General features: G+C 37.5%; 1 protein-coding gene across 9 annotated transcripts in view; it reads right to left on the bottom strand.

The window, feature by feature from the left end:
• The window catches only part of mtmr3 (myotubularin related protein 3), a 34,810-nt gene that overhangs the window by 3,305 nt on the left and 13,654 nt on the right, over window positions 1-17,851 (bottom strand). Inside the window, exons 6-23 of one of the 9 annotated variants that reach the window (XR_003292597.1) lie at window positions 15,358-15,378; window positions 14,826-14,908; window positions 14,493-14,644; window positions 14,226-14,322; window positions 12,302-12,415; window positions 11,218-11,420; window positions 10,980-11,111; window positions 10,779-10,890; window positions 8,421-8,616; window positions 7,240-7,425; window positions 6,980-7,150; window positions 5,598-5,743; window positions 3,952-5,314; window positions 3,305-3,415; window positions 2,491-2,579; window positions 2,243-2,357; window positions 1,711-1,737; window positions 562-794 (exon numbers count right to left, since the gene is read on the bottom strand). Coding sequence is in view for 8 of the 9 variants with exons in the window: in XM_026268999.1 (XP_026124784.1) it covers window positions 731-794; window positions 1,711-1,737; window positions 2,491-2,579; window positions 3,305-3,415; window positions 3,952-5,314; window positions 5,598-5,743; window positions 6,980-7,150; window positions 7,240-7,425; window positions 8,421-8,616; window positions 10,779-10,890; window positions 10,980-11,111; window positions 11,218-11,420; window positions 12,302-12,415; window positions 14,226-14,322; window positions 14,493-14,644; window positions 14,826-14,908; window positions 15,358-15,378 (3,267 nt within the window). In the remaining variant the exon portion in view is untranslated. Of the gene's footprint in view, window positions 1-561; window positions 795-1,673; window positions 1,738-1,808; window positions 2,358-2,490; window positions 2,580-3,304; window positions 3,416-3,951; window positions 5,315-5,597; window positions 5,744-6,979; window positions 7,151-7,239; window positions 7,426-8,420; window positions 8,617-10,778; window positions 10,891-10,979; window positions 11,112-11,217; window positions 11,421-12,301; window positions 12,416-14,225; window positions 14,323-14,492; window positions 14,645-14,825; window positions 14,909-15,357; window positions 15,379-17,851 lie in introns of those variants that run through there. The other 8 variants (XM_026269001.1, XM_026268999.1, XM_026268995.1 and 5 more) reach the window with 8 other exon arrangements.

The following is a 17,851-nucleotide window of genomic DNA, read 5'->3' as shown; positions in this document are numbered from 1 at the left end:
TCTGTACTGGAATCTTATGTCACTAAACAAATTCCTTGTATGTGCTTTCTGATTCTGAAGATACGCAGTACACACTGATACTATTAATCTTTTGATAGCACTAATATATATATATATATATATATATATATATATATATTCATTAATTTAATAATAAGTTATATAATAATACATTATATGCATTATTAAAACAATTCGTATTACTATATCTTTTATATTATTTTCATAATAACAGAATAATTCATAAATTTACTAAAACTGAATGCATTAAAAATTATTATTTAATTTAATACTAATAATATTTTTCATTTAATAATAGTAATAAATAACATACAACATGTTTTAATTGCATTAAAATAGAAAGCATTACATTTTGAAATAAAAAACAATTATTTACATTTTATTTAATAATAATACAAAATAAGACTTGAATTCATTAAAACTGAATGAACTGAACTGCATTTTTAAATAAAAAGTATTTTTTATAACAAAATCTTAATGCATCTTAATACATTAACACTGATTGAACTACATTTTAAAATGAAATAAAAACAATAATTGTCATGTATAAACTCATATTTATTATACATTTATTCCATAATCAGAAATCAAATTGATCACTATTTTTTTAATCGACAACTTTAATCAACACACATTTTACACAAAACATTATACAAAACATATTAAAAGAGTTCAAGTTCTTCATGTCCCTAAACAGGAAATAACAGTGTTAAAGTGTCAAGTGTGGGAGGGGCTTCTTCAGCTCTGGACGAAACACAGCCCATGCAGATTTACTGCAAGAAAACATCGAATTAATCCCAAACGAATGAGAAGAGAACAGAACAGAACACACACACAAACATGCAGCCCTTCACACATTACCGTCACACACATGCAGAGAGAAAAGAGACTCACATGAATCTCCATAACCTCCGTTTGAGCCATATGACTGAAAACAGATTATCTGGCTTTTATGAAGCTCTTAGAAATACTGGATGGGTATTTACAGATCCTCACGGTTACTGATGTCAGGAACATTAACATATGACCCTTATTTACATACCAAACCTGCTCAGTATTCACTCATTTCACATGCAAGGAGATTAACTGATTATAACACAAGTCTTTCACATATGGAAAATAATCTTAAAGGTCTACAAGATCAGAGAGAGTGTGGAAAATAGTTATGAAAAGCTGAATTATGACCGGTTTGGGTCCAAGAAACACTGACTAACATTTTAAAGAGACTTCATGCGTTCATATTTTACACTTTTATGTACTCTTTGATATACTATTTTTTTTTCCTGATGTGCTAATAAAGTTTTAGTTTTTAGATTAAAGTTTTTTTTTATGCTCACCAAGGCTGCATTTATTTGATCGAAAATACAATAACACTATGAAATATTATTACAATTTAAAATAACTGTTTTCTATTTGAATATATTCTAAAATGTAGTTTATTCCTGTGATGCAAAGCTGATTTTTCAGCATCATTTCTCCGGCCTCGGATCAGTGTCACATGATCTTTCAGAAATCTTTCTTATTATATGCTGATTTGCTGCTGAAGAAACATTCCTCCTCTTAAACGATAATAGAGAAAGCCCGTGAAGAGACGGAGGAGAAGAGAGGAGGGTTAGGTCACTCTGAAGCGATGCAGGGTTTACAGGACGTACAAGAGCATGAGAAGGACACAGAGAGGGCAATTCTCACCAAACCTCTTCCACACGCTCCTTGCCTCTGTGGTACAGGAGGAAAAATCAACTTTAAAACCTAGGGAGATTTCTAACTAGACAGCATTAGGGGTACAATCAGATTGCATGACGGCCAAAACGGCAGAAAAAAAAAAAAAAAAAGGACGACAAAAATATTCTCTACTGAAAATAGTGCATACAAATCTACAGGAGTTGAGTTTTAAATATTTGTGTGCATTTATGTTTATTTAATCTATCATGTCAGCAGTATTGCAACATGCTAATGTCAGACTCTTTTGCAATCCATCGTGCACTTCTCTATTTGTGTGGTGTGCATGTCTCATGAAGTTGCTGCCTAGGTGGAGCGTCCCCAATCAGTCCTGTGTGAGCTTCCATCTCAATCAGGACGCCTATGTAGACCCTACGCGGCTCATTAGCCCACTGCTGCTAAAACCGAAACTATGCACAACTTTAATAGGAAAGCATATTTCATCTCATCAATTTCTGCTGTTCCTGTATGTTGACTCGAGAGCGTTTAGCTGTTTACTCACTGGGCAGTGTGCACTAGTCCTGACACGGGTGGTTTGTTTAATCTGCTGTGTTTACAACTGCAGCTGGAATGAGTTACGGCTCGACCATCAAACTCTGTTTCTGTTTACTGACTGACTGAAAGCAGAGGAATTTTAGAGAGGGAGAAAAAGGAGGTTTTGCAGAGATGTCAAGAAAGAGAGTCAAAACTTATGCATCTGACCCGAAAAAGAGGAGACTGTGGAGGTGTGTGTTTGTGATGTTGTCTTACCTGCAGTGATGTCTTCTAGTGGCCAGCCAGAATCCTCTCTCACAGCCGTAGCACTGAGCGGCCAGATGATCCGGGTACCACCGGGTCACCTGTGACAATAAAAAACAGAGAGAGAATCAATAAAAGACCTTACAGACAACACAAGACCGCATTCATATTGCATTGAACTTAAAGCAATGTGATGACTTCTTTGAGTGAACACTGTTTAATCTATGTCTTTAAAATAACGTGCACTGAGGAATCACTCACAGTAAGAGCAGAAGGGTTTTATTAATGAAACATGGTCACATTTAATGTCATGTTTTCTTTAAAATCTGAAGAAATATCTTACTATAGTTCCCAAACAATTACATAGACTATAAATAAATTAACACTTTTATTCAGAAAGAATGCATTAATTGATAAGACATTTATAATGTTACAAATAATGCTGTTCTTTTGAACTTTTTCTCAAAAATAGCAGAAAAAGTGTGTCACGGTTATCACGTTTTAAACATTGTGAATAATCAGAAATGTTTCTTGAGCAGCAAATCAGTATATTAGAATGATTTCTGAAGATCATGAAGACTGGAGTAAAGCTGCTGAAAATTCAGCTGTGCATCACAGGAATAAATTACATCTTAAAATATATAAAAAATAATATTATTATATTCTCAATATTACTGATTTACGGTATTCTTAATCAAATAAATGCAGCCTTGGTGAGCAAAAGCGTCTTCTTTTAGAAAATATTTTACGAAATCGTACCGGCCTCAAACTTCTGAGTAATAGAGTACCTTGCATTCTGTCTCTCTATCCTAATAATAGCGTGTACCTCAGTGTCCTGCTTGTCCACCTGCTCCCAGCTGGCCTCAGAGAAGAGTTCAGTGCTGCAGCGGGACAGACAGTTGTGCTCCAGGTTAAAGTCGGAGTCTGTGATTGAGGTCTGACAGAAAGATGAGAAAAAGTCTCTTACCATCAAACATGCCTAAAACATCTGCATGTAGGTATATGTATAGAACAGTGGTGTCAGATGATTAATCTCATCCAAGTTTTTGGATACATAATATGTGTGTGTACTGTGTACATTAATTGTTAATATAAAGACAAACACATGCATGTATATATTTAAGAAAAAAGCTATGTTTATATATTAAATATATCATCTAAAATAATCATATAAATTTATATACGTAAATATTTTCAAAATATATACTGTATGTGTGTATATTTATATATATACATAATATATGTGTGTGAAGTGTGTACATTTATTAAGCAAGCAAAAACGTTTATTTTGGATACGATTAATCATTTGAAAGCACTAATGTAGATTAGAATGCTATGCATTAGGTGATTTCGTTTTTATTTTAAAGTTATATATTCCATGTATAATGTCGTGATATCCCTTCCTCTGTATTTAGCGGGTTTTATTGTATAATTATTATAAATGATCTTGCTCTCCGAGTGTGTACTGCTCACCACTTCATCACCCATGTCTCCGTTGAGTCGCAGCATCCCAGCGGCCTGGTGGCTCTCCAGACGGCTCCAGAGCTCCTGTACCTGTCTCTTCAGAGCTTCCACCTCCAGCTGGTGACCGGCTTCGATCTGCCGCAGCCGCTGCTGCACTGCGTCTGTGTGCAGGGTCAACCCGTCATCGTCCAGATGGCTCCGGGCCGAAGGGGGTTCTGGGGGACTGAAGCTCGGCCGGCCCAGAAACCCTAAGTGCAGGCAGCGATGGTGGGAGCAGGCGCCCCGTGCTTGGAGGGTCAGCGAGCCACAGCTGGCGAGAGACACCTGTCGGCTGAGCGTTGCCCGTTCCCCGTTCGTGCGTGGCACCCATTGTGGTGTGGAGGGCTCGGGGTCGGGGGAGTCTCCGTTGCACACCGGATCGAGGACATCAATGATGGGAGGAAAGGCACTGACAGATGGACATTTAGGGGTGTTGTTTAAAGTCCTGGGGTCGGCATGAAGACCCTGTTTGAGGCACGATGATTCGGCAAGGGTTTTAAGAGGAGGTGGAATGCTTAAAGGTCCCAGACTCTCAGGCCGAACGCCCAAGTCCTCCGTAAGCGTCTCTGTGGAGCTCTCCAAAAGAGAAAGACGTTTCTGCCGCTCAATGGTTTCTCGCCCATGGCTGTTACTCACAGTCCTGAGGCCATTAGGAGGGATATTATTCGTGTTACGAGAAGGATTGTATTCTGGTATCGCATGTTTCTCAGCTACTTCTTCTAAGTCTGGGCTTCCCGAGTTTTCCTGGCTGAGAGCAGATGATGCTTCAGAAGGAATACCGTCTTCTGAAAAATGTCCACTGACATTTGCATCTCCAAGGCTTTTAGCTCTGCTCTCCTGAGCATCAGCAGTTAGTTGTGCCTCAACACTGCCCTCCTGTGGACATGCACCATCATTACTCTCTCCGTTTAGAGCGGAGGTTTTGTTAGTGTGGTCTGCCTTTGTGTCTCTGTGGCTTTCTGGTGGCGATTCGTCTTTTGTAGCTTCCTGGAGAATGTTCTCCATTTGGCCCGCAGCCACACCAACTGTTAGCTCTGCCTCACCGACGCCGTCCACCATTGGCAACCTGACATCCCCGAGCCCGTCCCCATTCTCTGTGCCCCCATTGGGCAATGTTCCCATAAGCCCCACCACAGTTTGTCCGTTGACCCTCTCATCTGAGTCTGGAGATGTAGCACCGTCAGCTCCTGTCCCGATGTTGAGCTCCAGAGACCTGCGATGGTCCTGCCATTTCTCATTCAAACTGGGGTCGCTGGAACGTCGATTGGAGGTCAGCGGGTTTCCCACTTCACAAGCGCTGGGCAGGTTATCGAACGAGCGGGTTTTAGGACGCCTATGGGCACAAGTCAAGATGGAACCAAGCTCATGACTTCATTTATGAAGACTAAATGCCTTAAAAATGTTCAGGTCAGTATAAAACTCCATTTACATATAATTTTACTTCTGTAAAGGCTGTAAAGACACTATACATCTTTTAAAATGTATACACTACCAGACATTCAGGTTGTTCTGAACACAGTAAACAAGGTCTTTGCAAAAGAGGGTTTTCCAGACTTAAGAGTGAAGTATTTCAGATTAAAACACAAACCGAGAGCTGTTTTGCATTAACCAGTTACCTGCCGAGGGGCTGGTCCTCAGGGTTGGCACCAGGTGCTGGGTAGGGGGCACAGGAGTCATCTGAAGGGGTCGTGGGTGAAGAGCTGGGAAGGTAAACTGCTGTCCACAACATGAGATTGCGTACATGACACACAGGATGAAGCACCTAGTACAGACAGCAGAGATAGAATATAATTTGTTGATTGATATTGGTTTCATTTTGCAACAAATTGCCCAGGTAATAAAAAAAGAGAGGATTTTAGGATTAGGTTTTTAGTTCAGTTGATCCAGTCAAAGCAGAAATAAAAAAAGAAAAGGCACAGAACAAGATACAATGTTTTATCACCTGTGAATCAAAGAACAACTGAAACTTTGAGGCATAAAAACTAAAAGCCTTGCACAAAAATAGAGGCTATATACACAGAAAGATGTCATCATTTTCACACAGACCTGCAAATATTGCTTTTAAAAAAACTTTTACATTATTTGAAATATAAGCCACTAATACTAAAAAATAAATACTAAAATTGTTTAACTATGAAATGTAAAAAACAGAAGTAAAACTGAAATAAAAATTAGACAAAAACAAAAACACTAATAAAAAAATAAAAAAACTGAAACTGAAAATGGATTTAAAAAGTAAAAACTAAATTCAAAATATTAATACATAGTAAAAAATATACGAATGATCCTAAAATAACACTGCCCACCAACAGGGTCACAATAACCCCAAAAAACAAGAACAAAACTTTCTGTTGGGTCGGTGTGAACTAGCCAAAAGAGAGGAAGTGAAAGGACAGGGCAGCTCCAGGTCTCTGGAGGATTCGAGAGGAATGCAAGCATGAGCTCTGAAGCCAGTAAACACCTCTCTTCATGTTTACAAGGGTCAAAACCAAACGATTACAAAACACAGGTATGGACTGTAAGGCAAAGGCAGCCGAAAAGGAAAACATTGCAATGAATGGAATCAGTCATGACTAGCTTGGGCCATGCCAAATATTGGTAAACATTATTTTAAAAAAACATTTATACTTCATTGTATTATAATAAATGTTTATCTTTTCTAATTATATTATACACTACCATACAAAAGTCTGGGGTCAGTAAGATTTCTTTTTTTTTTTTTACAGAAATTAATACTTTTATTTAACAAAGGGGCATTAAAAATCAGCTGATTTCTGAATGATCGTGTGACACTGAAGACTGGAGTAATGAATGCACATGCAGTTTTGAAAACATATTAATTGCGCAACTACATGTAATAAAAATTTTAACAGTCATCAAAATCCTTTCAATCTGCTCTTTGAACACTGGAATCAGCTACTGAAAACCTATCAGTTGAAACCTCATATAACCTCTTGTGAGTAAATGATTGTAGGAGAGGAATGAGTAAAAGACGTACGGTCTCTGAATGAGAGGAGTACAGCATGTTTCTGAAGGAGCGGTTGGCTGCTCTGAGGAGGGACCAAACGGAGCAGGTTCTTTCCTGGATGTGTCTGTCCTCTCTCTCCTTCCCGCTGTTACACAGGAACGTCCCGAACAGACACGAGTACGTGTGTTGCACTAGCTTCACCTGAACACACAAAACCAAAAGAACTCAGAAGAAGTTAACAGCTTGTATTTAAAGCACAAGAAACATGTTTAATATTAACTTGCACCCACCAGAAAGGCTTCGTTGAACTCAAAGGAGCATGGGAATTGTCTGTGGAGCTGGTGCACACAGTCTAACCACTGCAGGAACACAGGACATCTCTCGTTCAAGTCCTCCGCGTTTTCTCCGTGACCACAGCGGTCTGCGAACTTGTGACCGAAGTCTAACCACTCGGTCTCAACCAGCACCTGGAAACCCTGCCAAGAGAAACATGATTTTCTCTTTATATGATGTCAACGGTTTGAGGTCAAAGCAAATCACAAAACACCTCCAGAACACAACATGCATTCAACTACTGAATCGTGTTTGTGTCAAACTCTTATTACAAAGAAAAAAACAAACACTCTTCTTCAATCCATTAACGATTCTCTCAGTTCATTTACACAATCTCAGTCTGGGTCGTCTGTCATAGCAAATCAACACATGCTGTTGTGAATAATTAAGAGAAGTGTCTTCGTAGGATAAGAACACGCAGTCACATGAATCATTTAAGAGACACCGACGTGTCATCGATGTATAATAGTCCTTTGCCACGTGAAAATAGAAATGAAAATAGCGCATAAGCTTAAAATTAACCAGTTTTCTCCAACAATTAAAATGGCATTGAAAGTATAAGGAATTATTATTATTATTATGATGATGTGCAACACTGCTATCACTGCTATTGATAGAGATAAACAGGTTGAAATGAAGCAAAATATGAAAAGAAAAACAAACATTTTATAAAAAACAAAAAACTAAATCTAGCTCCTGCTAGTAAATATCAGACTATGAAAAGTTAACCCAAATAATACACTACACTCTCAGAAAAAAAAGCTACACAAGCTGTCTCTAGATTCATCTTTGTACCTTATTTTCCCCTTCTGAAAGGGTCTTGTTGCATTGATAGCTTTTGTACCTTTTATCTGAGATTGTATTATAAGGAAAGGGTTAATATAGCAGAAAAGCGACTCTCTATTGTTCTATCCATGTGAATCAAAGTGTGTTGTGCTCCAAGGTCAGGAAGCATTACAAATATTTTAATAAGTCTTTGTCTATGTAAACATGTCCTTGTGAGCATTTCAAACCACAGGATTTTAAATAAGTCCTTGTGGATTTTTCCAGCATGTGATATAGCTTATGAATTCCCCTGTAATAATTCGGAGGGAGTTAAACGGTCTTCCCGATTTGTGTTCATTATGTCTCCGCTCACCTCAATGGTGCGGTAGTAGGGGTCCAGCAGGAGTTTGGCCAGCGCCACTATCTGAGGAGTGCGATCCCATCCGTCTGAGCAGTGCACCAGCACAGGCCTGTGGTCGCGGTCCACAGCGTTCACGACGAGGAGAGACGCCTTGAGAAGCAGGGACAGATGCTGCAGCCACTTTGTGCTCTCCAGAGCAGACAGCCAGCTACAGACACAACAACACTCATCAGGACACTCTTACATCTGAAGCATGCTCCAGTCGTCTGCAGCAAAAACAATCCGTACAATCCTTTTTATAATTATGTTTATCATTTTTATTCAGTAAATATGCATTAAAAGCGAACTTTCTATTCATCAAAGAACTCGGAATAAATAACAAAAATAACAGTTTCCCAAAAAAATATGATGCAGGATTTTATTTATTTTTTTACATCGATAACAATCAGAAATGTGCAGCAAATCAACATATTAGAATGATTTCTGAAGGTTCATTTGGAACTGAAGACTTTGCATTAAATTTATAATATTGCTGTTTTTACTGCAATTTATCAAAAATAAATACAGCTTTGGTGAGCATGAGATCACAGGTGTTTTACACAAACATTCACAAGCTCATGGTTGTAATGTCCAATGATTTAACGGTTTTTAATAAATATCCTTCATACTGAAAATATTGCATACTATTCTGTTTTCAATTATATCTAATGTAAGCGAAACAAAAACGACTTCAAGAAATCAGGAAAACTTAATGGAAAAGTATGAGAAGTGTGATTAATACTCATTATAAATGTTTTCCAACATGGTCAAATACAGCCAATGCAAACTGACATCAGCCAAAGAAACACAGAGGAGACCTTCAAATGATCGCTCACAAGAGAAACATCAATCAGAATCACGCTTAAAAGCAAATTCACCTTTGTATGAATATGACTAGCTCATGTAGCGAGACATTTACAATCAGAATGTTCAAAGGAGACAATTACATTTCTTCCCTGTTGCCTAGAAACACAGCTCTTGGAGAGTTTTTCATGCTGACTAAAAAGAGAGCGAGAGAGTGAAAGAAACCGAAAGAGAGTGGCTTGGAAGACTTGCTGTCTTTACAACAAACAGATGAGTGGAAAACAGCACGGATGGAAAAGGAAGCAAATACAAGCCAGTGATGGAAATCACAGGCAGATGCCAGGAAAAGAACAATAGACGGAAAAATACAAAAGCCGAGCTCATGAAGGAACTAAAGCAAGTGCACAAATAATAAATGCACTTCAGTCACTCATGTAGTTTAGCTTTATTTTTATTTTGGTTTTACTAATTTTATTACTTTATTTCAAAAGAAAAATATCACATTTTTGTTTTACTTTTAAGTTTTTCATCTACTATTCATATTTAATTTCAGTTTTCAATTCAATTACCGAAAAACTATTTTTAGTAAACAATAACAACACTGATACTGACTACCGTATTTTTCGGACTATAAGTCGCACCTGAGTATAAGTCGCATCAGTACAAAAATACGTCATGATGAGGAAAAAAACATAAGTCGCAGTGGACTATAAGTCGCATTTATTTAAAACCAAGATCCAAGAGAAAACATTACCGTCTAAAACCATGAGAGGGCGCTCTACGCTGTTCAGGGGTAGGCTACAGGAGCACTGAGCAGCATAGAGCGCCCTCTTGCGGCTGTAGACGGTAATGTTTTCTCTTGGTTCATGTCATATTAATTTTGATAAGTCGCACCTGACCAGAAGTCGCAGGACGAGCCAAGCTATGAAAAAAAAAGTCAACTTATAGTCCGGAAAATATGGTACATAATTAGCTAGTCATATAAGCTAATGCTAGTTTAATAGTTTTAATAGAGCTCATAGAACACTGAAAAATATAAGTGTAGGATTTACTTTGAAACCATTTTCATTTAGAAATTGCTAGTAAATTTCACAAATAAGTACGAAGAAATGGCAAGTAAAATATTGAATTAGTAGAAAGTAGAAAGACTGGAAAAGTATTTTCTTGCAAAACGTACTCCGAATATCTTTATTTTCCAAAATATTTTTTTACAGTGCAGATCTAGAAAAATTATGTTAATGCATAAAATCAACATCGCTATTTAGATTCTTTTTTTTTTTTTGCTTTTTTCCCCCCCAAGACAAATTAATAAAATAATTTTTTTGTTTGCCTTACATTTTGAGTAGAATACCTATAATATACCTAGACATACCTATATACACATACAATGACTTATAAGGCATTTGAACAGCTTGACAGCTGTATTAAAGAAAAAAATCGGAAAAATTAAGAAAAAAGGTGCCTAAAATACTACAATAAGCAAAGGCAGCGACTGCAACCTCAGCAGACGTTTACTGGAAGACTTACTTGGCTGGATCAGGCATCTGTGTGCAGAGGAAGCGCAGAGACTGGAAACTCTTGCGGATGGAATGAATGTTGGCCATACCCATAAACACCACCTCACAGTTAGGGTAGTACTCTACGAGGGAGAACAACATGGCATTATTAAGTGGAGCGTCTTTTTTTATTGTGACTCCTGAAGGAGCATCTATGAGAGAGAGAGAGCACCTGGGCATTCACACCCTCCTCCTTTGGCTCTGTTGGCGACGGCAGCGGCGTATGACCTGGCGTCCAGGATCAGAAGCTTTCGAGGTTGGATGGCCAGTGTCTCCACCTCTGAGCTGTTAGTCATAGACGAGTCTATAGAGAAAGGCGTGTGCATAGATCAAGCCATACCGTATGACAATAGTACAGAGACCTCAGTTAGGAATTCACTCAACATTTTTAAGAGCCAAGTGTTACTGACCGAAGTCCACATCTGAGAGGTCAGCTCCGTTTGTGTACTCGTGAGAGAAGGAGCCATTGGAGACACCTTTACAGGAGCTGCTGTCCACAGCACAGGCTCTGGCGATGGACTGCACCAGGTGCTCATCATCTGCGTTCCTCCAGCCCCACCAGCTGACCTCAGGCTGACCACAGCGAGCGATCACTGCCCCTGTGCTCTGGTGCCTGGGAAAGAGAGGTTCAAATATCTCGACTGTTAATCTGACGGTAAACGGAAACTAAAACTAGCAAAATTAGTTTCAGTAATTGAAATAAAGATGAAATAAAACATGAATATAAAAATATAAATGCTATAAGCCAATTCATTATTTGATATAAAGCTTAATTAAAAGATAAATATAGAAATAATAAAAAACTAGAAAAAGTTACTGAAATCACTGAACTATTAAACAACAACAAAAGACAGAAACACATAGTGAAGCTCGTGATTTGTGCTTAATATTATTTATTAATGTATTTTTGAGCGATTGTGATTTGCAGTTTAACTATTATGATTGTGTAGCCATGCATAGAATTATAGATAGAATGACTTAACGGAAGACAGAACAGCGTAAAGACAGAATGAAAGAGACAGAATGAAAGATTGATCGACAGAACGATAGAACGAAAGATTGGCGGATGACCGATGAATAAAAAAAAATTTAATTGGTTTCATTGGTAAATAAATGAAATATTAAAAAAAAAAAAAAAAAAATAGTAACTTGACATTTTTATAATAACTCCTTCGGTGTTTCATATAGCGAAAAGAGATGGTGAGAAATTTCATTTTAAATATTTTTATTTCCAGCTTTGCAATGAAAAACCAAAAGCGATCCAAATTTCTCTGTTAGCCTGAATGCTTTGGATAATAGCGTCTGCTAAATGCATAAATGTAAATGTGATTTTTAAGTACTAAAATAAAAAATACAAATAATAATTATAATAATAAAAAAAAAAAAAAAAAAAAGACAAAAACACATAATGAATGCATTAAAAGTTAACTAGGGAGGCAACTCACTAGGTTTTGGATCCTCCATGTATTTTCTGAACAGATTTAGCTGACTGACCTGTAAACCACGGCCGGAATCCTCTTCCAGGAACGGAAGCCCGCCACATTCTCCAGCTCTTTATCAGTGATCCAGGCTGGCACCAGCAGCAGCTGAGGGTAGCTGGAGCACAACCTGTGCCAGGGGTCAAGCAGAAGGCAGCGTGATTGGACTTGGCCTGTCATCCTAGTCATCTAATCTTGAACAGATCCGACGAGCGCAGCAGGACAGGACTGAGTGACTAGGGGTCTCATTTATAAAACTCTCTACAGATTTCATCCTAAAAGTGTACGTAAGCCCAAAAGCTAGATTTTGCGTACGCACAAAAGTTTTCAGATTTATAAAACCATGCGTACACCAGAACCTGCTCAAAAACCCCTTTATAAATCCCAGTGAGAGGAAGATTGTGCGTAAGTGCATTTCCACCCCAAAATCACCATATATGGAGCTTACAACACTTAGTTTTACTATTCATAACCTCATCTAGATATCGTTTCTATGCATATTCCCATTTACGTGGCACCATATTTAACACCGTTAAAGGTAAATGTCTTATCAAGGAAATATTAGATATGGAGGATAAATGCTATTTGTCCCACACACAATTTTCACTGCTAAAAATCCCCCAGTATCCTTGTTATTTTTAGCATAAATATATAAAAATAAAAATACCTAAAAACTGTATAGTATAGTTCTCAGATAAATATTTTAGAATATTGTTTGTCTCATTCCTTTCCACTGGCGGAATAGTATTTCAGTTGTTTAAACAATTAAAATCTATTTTAATTTATGCAGTTTTACTGATAAGGTGAACATCTTTTAGTTATTTTTACCCTATATTTATTGCAGTGTAAATAGAATTGTCTGCTTTGGTGAGTCACTGACAAAGTAGTCTATTTTAAAAAGAAAACATGCAAATTACCATTTTCTTCAAGTTGAATCCTTCAAATACAGTGGCATTTTTCTAATGTTGTAGAGATGACTTCACATGAAACAGACAACGGACCGTTCGACAACTGAATCCAGCAGTGTCCCCATAATATCGAAGTTAGTGCACATCATTGATAAACGTTCTCACTAAAATATTTTCGCACAGCATGAGATCTGCAGTTTAGTTTAAAGATGAATTATTGTGTATCTACAGCACTCCTCGCTGTCACTAAAACAGCATGCAACAGGAAAAGTGTTCAAGCTCATTCACTAAATATGTCTAAATTTATATAATTTTTGTATATATTCATATAATTTCTGCGTAATGACTGTATTTTCAGTGCTTATCTCCATTAATGAGAGTGGAATATTTAATGTAAATATGTACCGTATTTTTCGGACTATAAGTCGCACCTGAGTATAAGTCGCATCAGTCCAAATATACGTCATGACGAGGAAAAAAACATATATAAGTCGCACTGGACTATAAGTCGCATTTATTTAGAACCAAGCACCAAGAGAAAACATTACCGTCTCCAGCCACAAGAGGGCGCTCTATGTCTTCAGTGTAGACTACAGGAGCCCTGAGCAACATAGAGCACCCTCTTGCGGCAGTAGACGGTAATGTTTTCCTTTGGTTCATTTCTCTTGGTTCATGTCAAATTAATTTTGATAAATAAGTCGCACCTGACTATAAGTCGCAGGACCAGCCAAACTATGAAAAAAAGTGCGACTTATAGTCCAGAAAATACGGTATATTGAAATGAAAACAGATTTTAAAATCGTTCCTTACTTCATTACTTTTCTCATGCCAGGAAAAAGAGTGCGTACGCATAGTCTAGAGTGTCCGTAATGCGCGTACATATTTTCACAAACTTTTTTTTTTTATAAATCCCGATATGTGTGTACAAAATTGCGTACGCAATTTCTATGCCTATTTTGTGCGTACGATACGTTTATAATTGAGAGCCCAGATCAGTTTAGATGTGCTTGTGTTTGAGAGAGAAACACTCACTTGTACTTATTGTTGATCTCACACACTCTCCAGGCGTTCTGAGTGTCAAAGCCCATCCGCTCCACCTCGTTATGGAAACGTGACAGCACATGATCACCTAAACGAGAGAGGTAAGTGAGAGATGAATCCTGAAGGTAAAGAGGAAGAGGATTTCCAAAGAAGAACTAGTTGGAAAAATGTTGTGGTTCTTTGTAAAGGTATACAAGAGTATCTTGTTTGGAGACTCTTTAGGTAGTAAAGACAAGGTTTGAGAAGGTCTGACAGTACCTGGCCTACACAGATCCCCGTGCTGTTCCTTCTCAACGCACCATGCGTGGAAGGCGAAGGAAAAGAGCTCCTCTATCTGGGACGGGGGACGGACCGCAGCGTTCAGCCTCTTCAGCCACTCCTGACACTGCTCAAACGTGGAAAACTGACACCTGTCAAAACACACATCAGACCTACTGCATCAGAGAGACACATCACATACAGACAGACTTGAGTTGACCTGCATTTCTGTAAAAAATGGCTATGTTTGCATTTCAATTAATTTTCATAACACTATGCATTTTTATTACGACAGACAGATTTATAAATAGATATTTAGATAGACAGACTCACCTGATGACCTTGCAGTCTTTGCAGGTGATGTGCATTTGAAACATGTCCCGACATTCTACACTTTCTATCAGCTGCAAGGGAACCTGAGAAAGAGAGTGAGACAGACAGACAAATTATTTTACATTACTGAGTCTCAACACACCAAACAGAGCATCTAAACGGAAGTCAACATTAACCCAACTGATGCTAATCATTAAATCAATCTGCTGAATCAATCACACTGAAAGTTTAGACATGGGCTTAGAGTTTACAAACACGGTTAGTGATTAGCGTCTGCAGATTATTTCAGACAAACTTATTCTTTGTTCTGCAGCTCAAGTGGCATGCCGTTCAGCTTCAGTCAAGTGTGTGTGTGTGTGTGTGTGTGTGTGTGCAGACACCACTGCAACCGTGCGACTTGAAACGCAGTTCCCCTTTAAAGCTCCGGAACTTGCGCGTGATCGGACACTGACAGCATGCAGGTCACACCTGACCACGGCTCTCACAACTCGCAACATCATGCAGACAGACAGACCATTCTGTGGTTACTTACTGACACCTCACACGAACAATTCTGTTCACAGAGAAAAAGAGGGAAGACAGAATCACGAGGTGGACGTGTACACTGTGGCTTTGGGCTCCTCTGTGATACACACATTCCTGGACTGTGGTTTAATTTAACCACACTAATCTGACCACACTCAAACATTCCCGGTGTGCTTGCTGAAGGGTCGGAGAACACTAAATCACATTTGTGAGATAATAACTGAGACGTATTAGAGGTAGAAGCTTTAATATATTCCCCTTTAGTGCACCATCACTACAGTGCTGTGGAACAAATTCAGAAACATGACAACATTTTAATAGGGCCAGGACATTATTAAAACATAACCAAAATTGGGCAAAACATGTCCAAAAACATAATAATTAGGTATGCACTGAATGATCGGCGAAATAAACTATTCGGCTGAAAATAGCAAAAGAAATATATATATAAGCGAAAGGAGAAAAAAATTGTACCAAACAATGATTTGACGCGATCAAACAGTAGTGTGGAAGGATTTAAAATGTTTCGGAGAAAGACATTCATTACAAAATCATTACAAGCACTGACAGCAAGAGACTGTTTAGAACTGCATCTCATGCCTTCAATGAGAAGAGAAAGGGTGGTTGTTTACTAAATAAACTGCAGAATGTTATGTTTTCTAATACACGCTTGATTTGTATGTATTCAAATCGGAGTCCACGAACTCGCGTTGCCAGAGTTCAAAGTCCAAAGCGCAAAGAAATTCTGTCTTGCAACAGTGTTACTCGTCAGTTGCTCGGTAACATTTTTATGTATTTTTACAAGGCATGGATGTGAGTATGTGCATCAAATGTCCTCCTAAAACTTAATTTATGAATCCACTGCGGTCAAAAAAAGAAGCACTGAATATATATATATATATTTTTTTTTTTACAGTGTATCAAAATAATAAATATAAAGATGATAATATAACATATTATACTATATATAATATATATAATTATACATTGTTCATTAATTATAACTATTCAACATGTTTTTATTAAATTATAAAAAATACAAAATATTATAATTGCAATGATATTACTGTACAGTAAAATATAATTTGAATAATAATAATAATAATGATACTATTCATGGTTGCTTTTTTGCTTTTGTTAAACCACAGAGCTTTTATTTTGGAGGAAATCGCAGGGAGACCTAAAGTTTTGCTTTTGTTTTTGATTGCAAATTTGGGAAGATGGCTGCGTGTTTGTGTAGTTTTTTTCAAATGCATGTTTGTGTGGAGCAGAATTTACTCTGAACCAAGCCACTCTGAGCTGCTGAAAGTACTAGATCATGAGTTGCTCCACGCATTAAATAAATTTGGTTTAATAATTGTTTAATGTCATCTTGCAATTTAATTTATTTTCTTTCTTTTTTTTAAGTCAGAAAATAAGGAAATCTGTATAAAAAGGGAAAAATCACATCCCTGCAGTTTCAGTCTTTAACAAAACATTAAAAGGCAATTACTATAAGACTTCAAAATGACTGCTCTAAGCAACAAGTACAGCATCCCTAAATCTTCTGCATTCGGTTATGCTCCGACATTTGTGCGTTTCTCAAAACTGTTGAAAAACTGAAACTTTAGCAGTCACAATTCACATTCTCCCAACCTCCTTCCTCTTTTTCTCTCCATTTCCAGCCATACACTGTACACTTGCTCTTACGACAGCTTTATTGCCTCACTAACTGGCCTGTAGTCACGCATTGCATCAACCACACACATCTCTCTCTTCTTTCTCACGCACAACACTTTCTCTCTTTCACAGGCACACGGAGAGCGTCACACTCATTTACTTTGGTGAATAGGTGACTGTCACAGATACCAACTGATGAATCAGCACTGAGCTGATCACCCACCAGCCACAAACAAACCCAGCTGCCTGATCGCATGTACATCAACAGAATATTTTGGGCTAAACAATTTAAACTCAACAGTATTTTTCACTTAGAGTATTATTTTGTCTATCACTCTATAATGCACTAAAAATAAAAGCTGAGCAAAAAAACACCCAGAATGGAAAACAATTAGGCGTTAATGTACAGCAAGCCAGTTTTTATTGCAAAATAAACCCCAACAGAGATCAGGACTCTAGTGTAAATCGTGGAGTGCTTGGGGGAAATTACTGCAATTATATTAAAGGAACATAAATAATGCACTTAATCTTTCAAATAAGCACTTAAAAGGGTCATGAAATCTGAGATTTTTACAAAGTCTTTGTGTTGCACATCATAGTGTGCAGTGGATATAGGCATACATTGTTTTTATTTTGAGCTGTTTTGCTTTATTTTCTTCTTCCTCTTCGTCTTTTTTGATTGTGATGTGACAAAAGACCAAAATTCATAGATCTAAAGTGAGTTTTTGTTTTGGCTTGTTAAGTCTCTTAGTAGCATAAATTATCTTCTATAGACTTTCTATAGTTTCTATATACCTTGAGTTTCAATCAAAAAGCTTATATAAAAACCGCAAAATAAACGA

This window comes from Carassius auratus, chromosome 8, assembly GCF_003368295.1.
Source record: "Carassius auratus strain Wakin chromosome 8, ASM336829v1, whole genome shotgun sequence".
Lineage (NCBI taxonomy): Eukaryota > Metazoa > Chordata > Actinopteri > Cypriniformes > Cyprinidae > Carassius > Carassius auratus.
The sequence above is the reverse complement of the archived record's forward strand: the minus strand, read 5'-3'. Positions and strand labels throughout refer to the sequence as shown.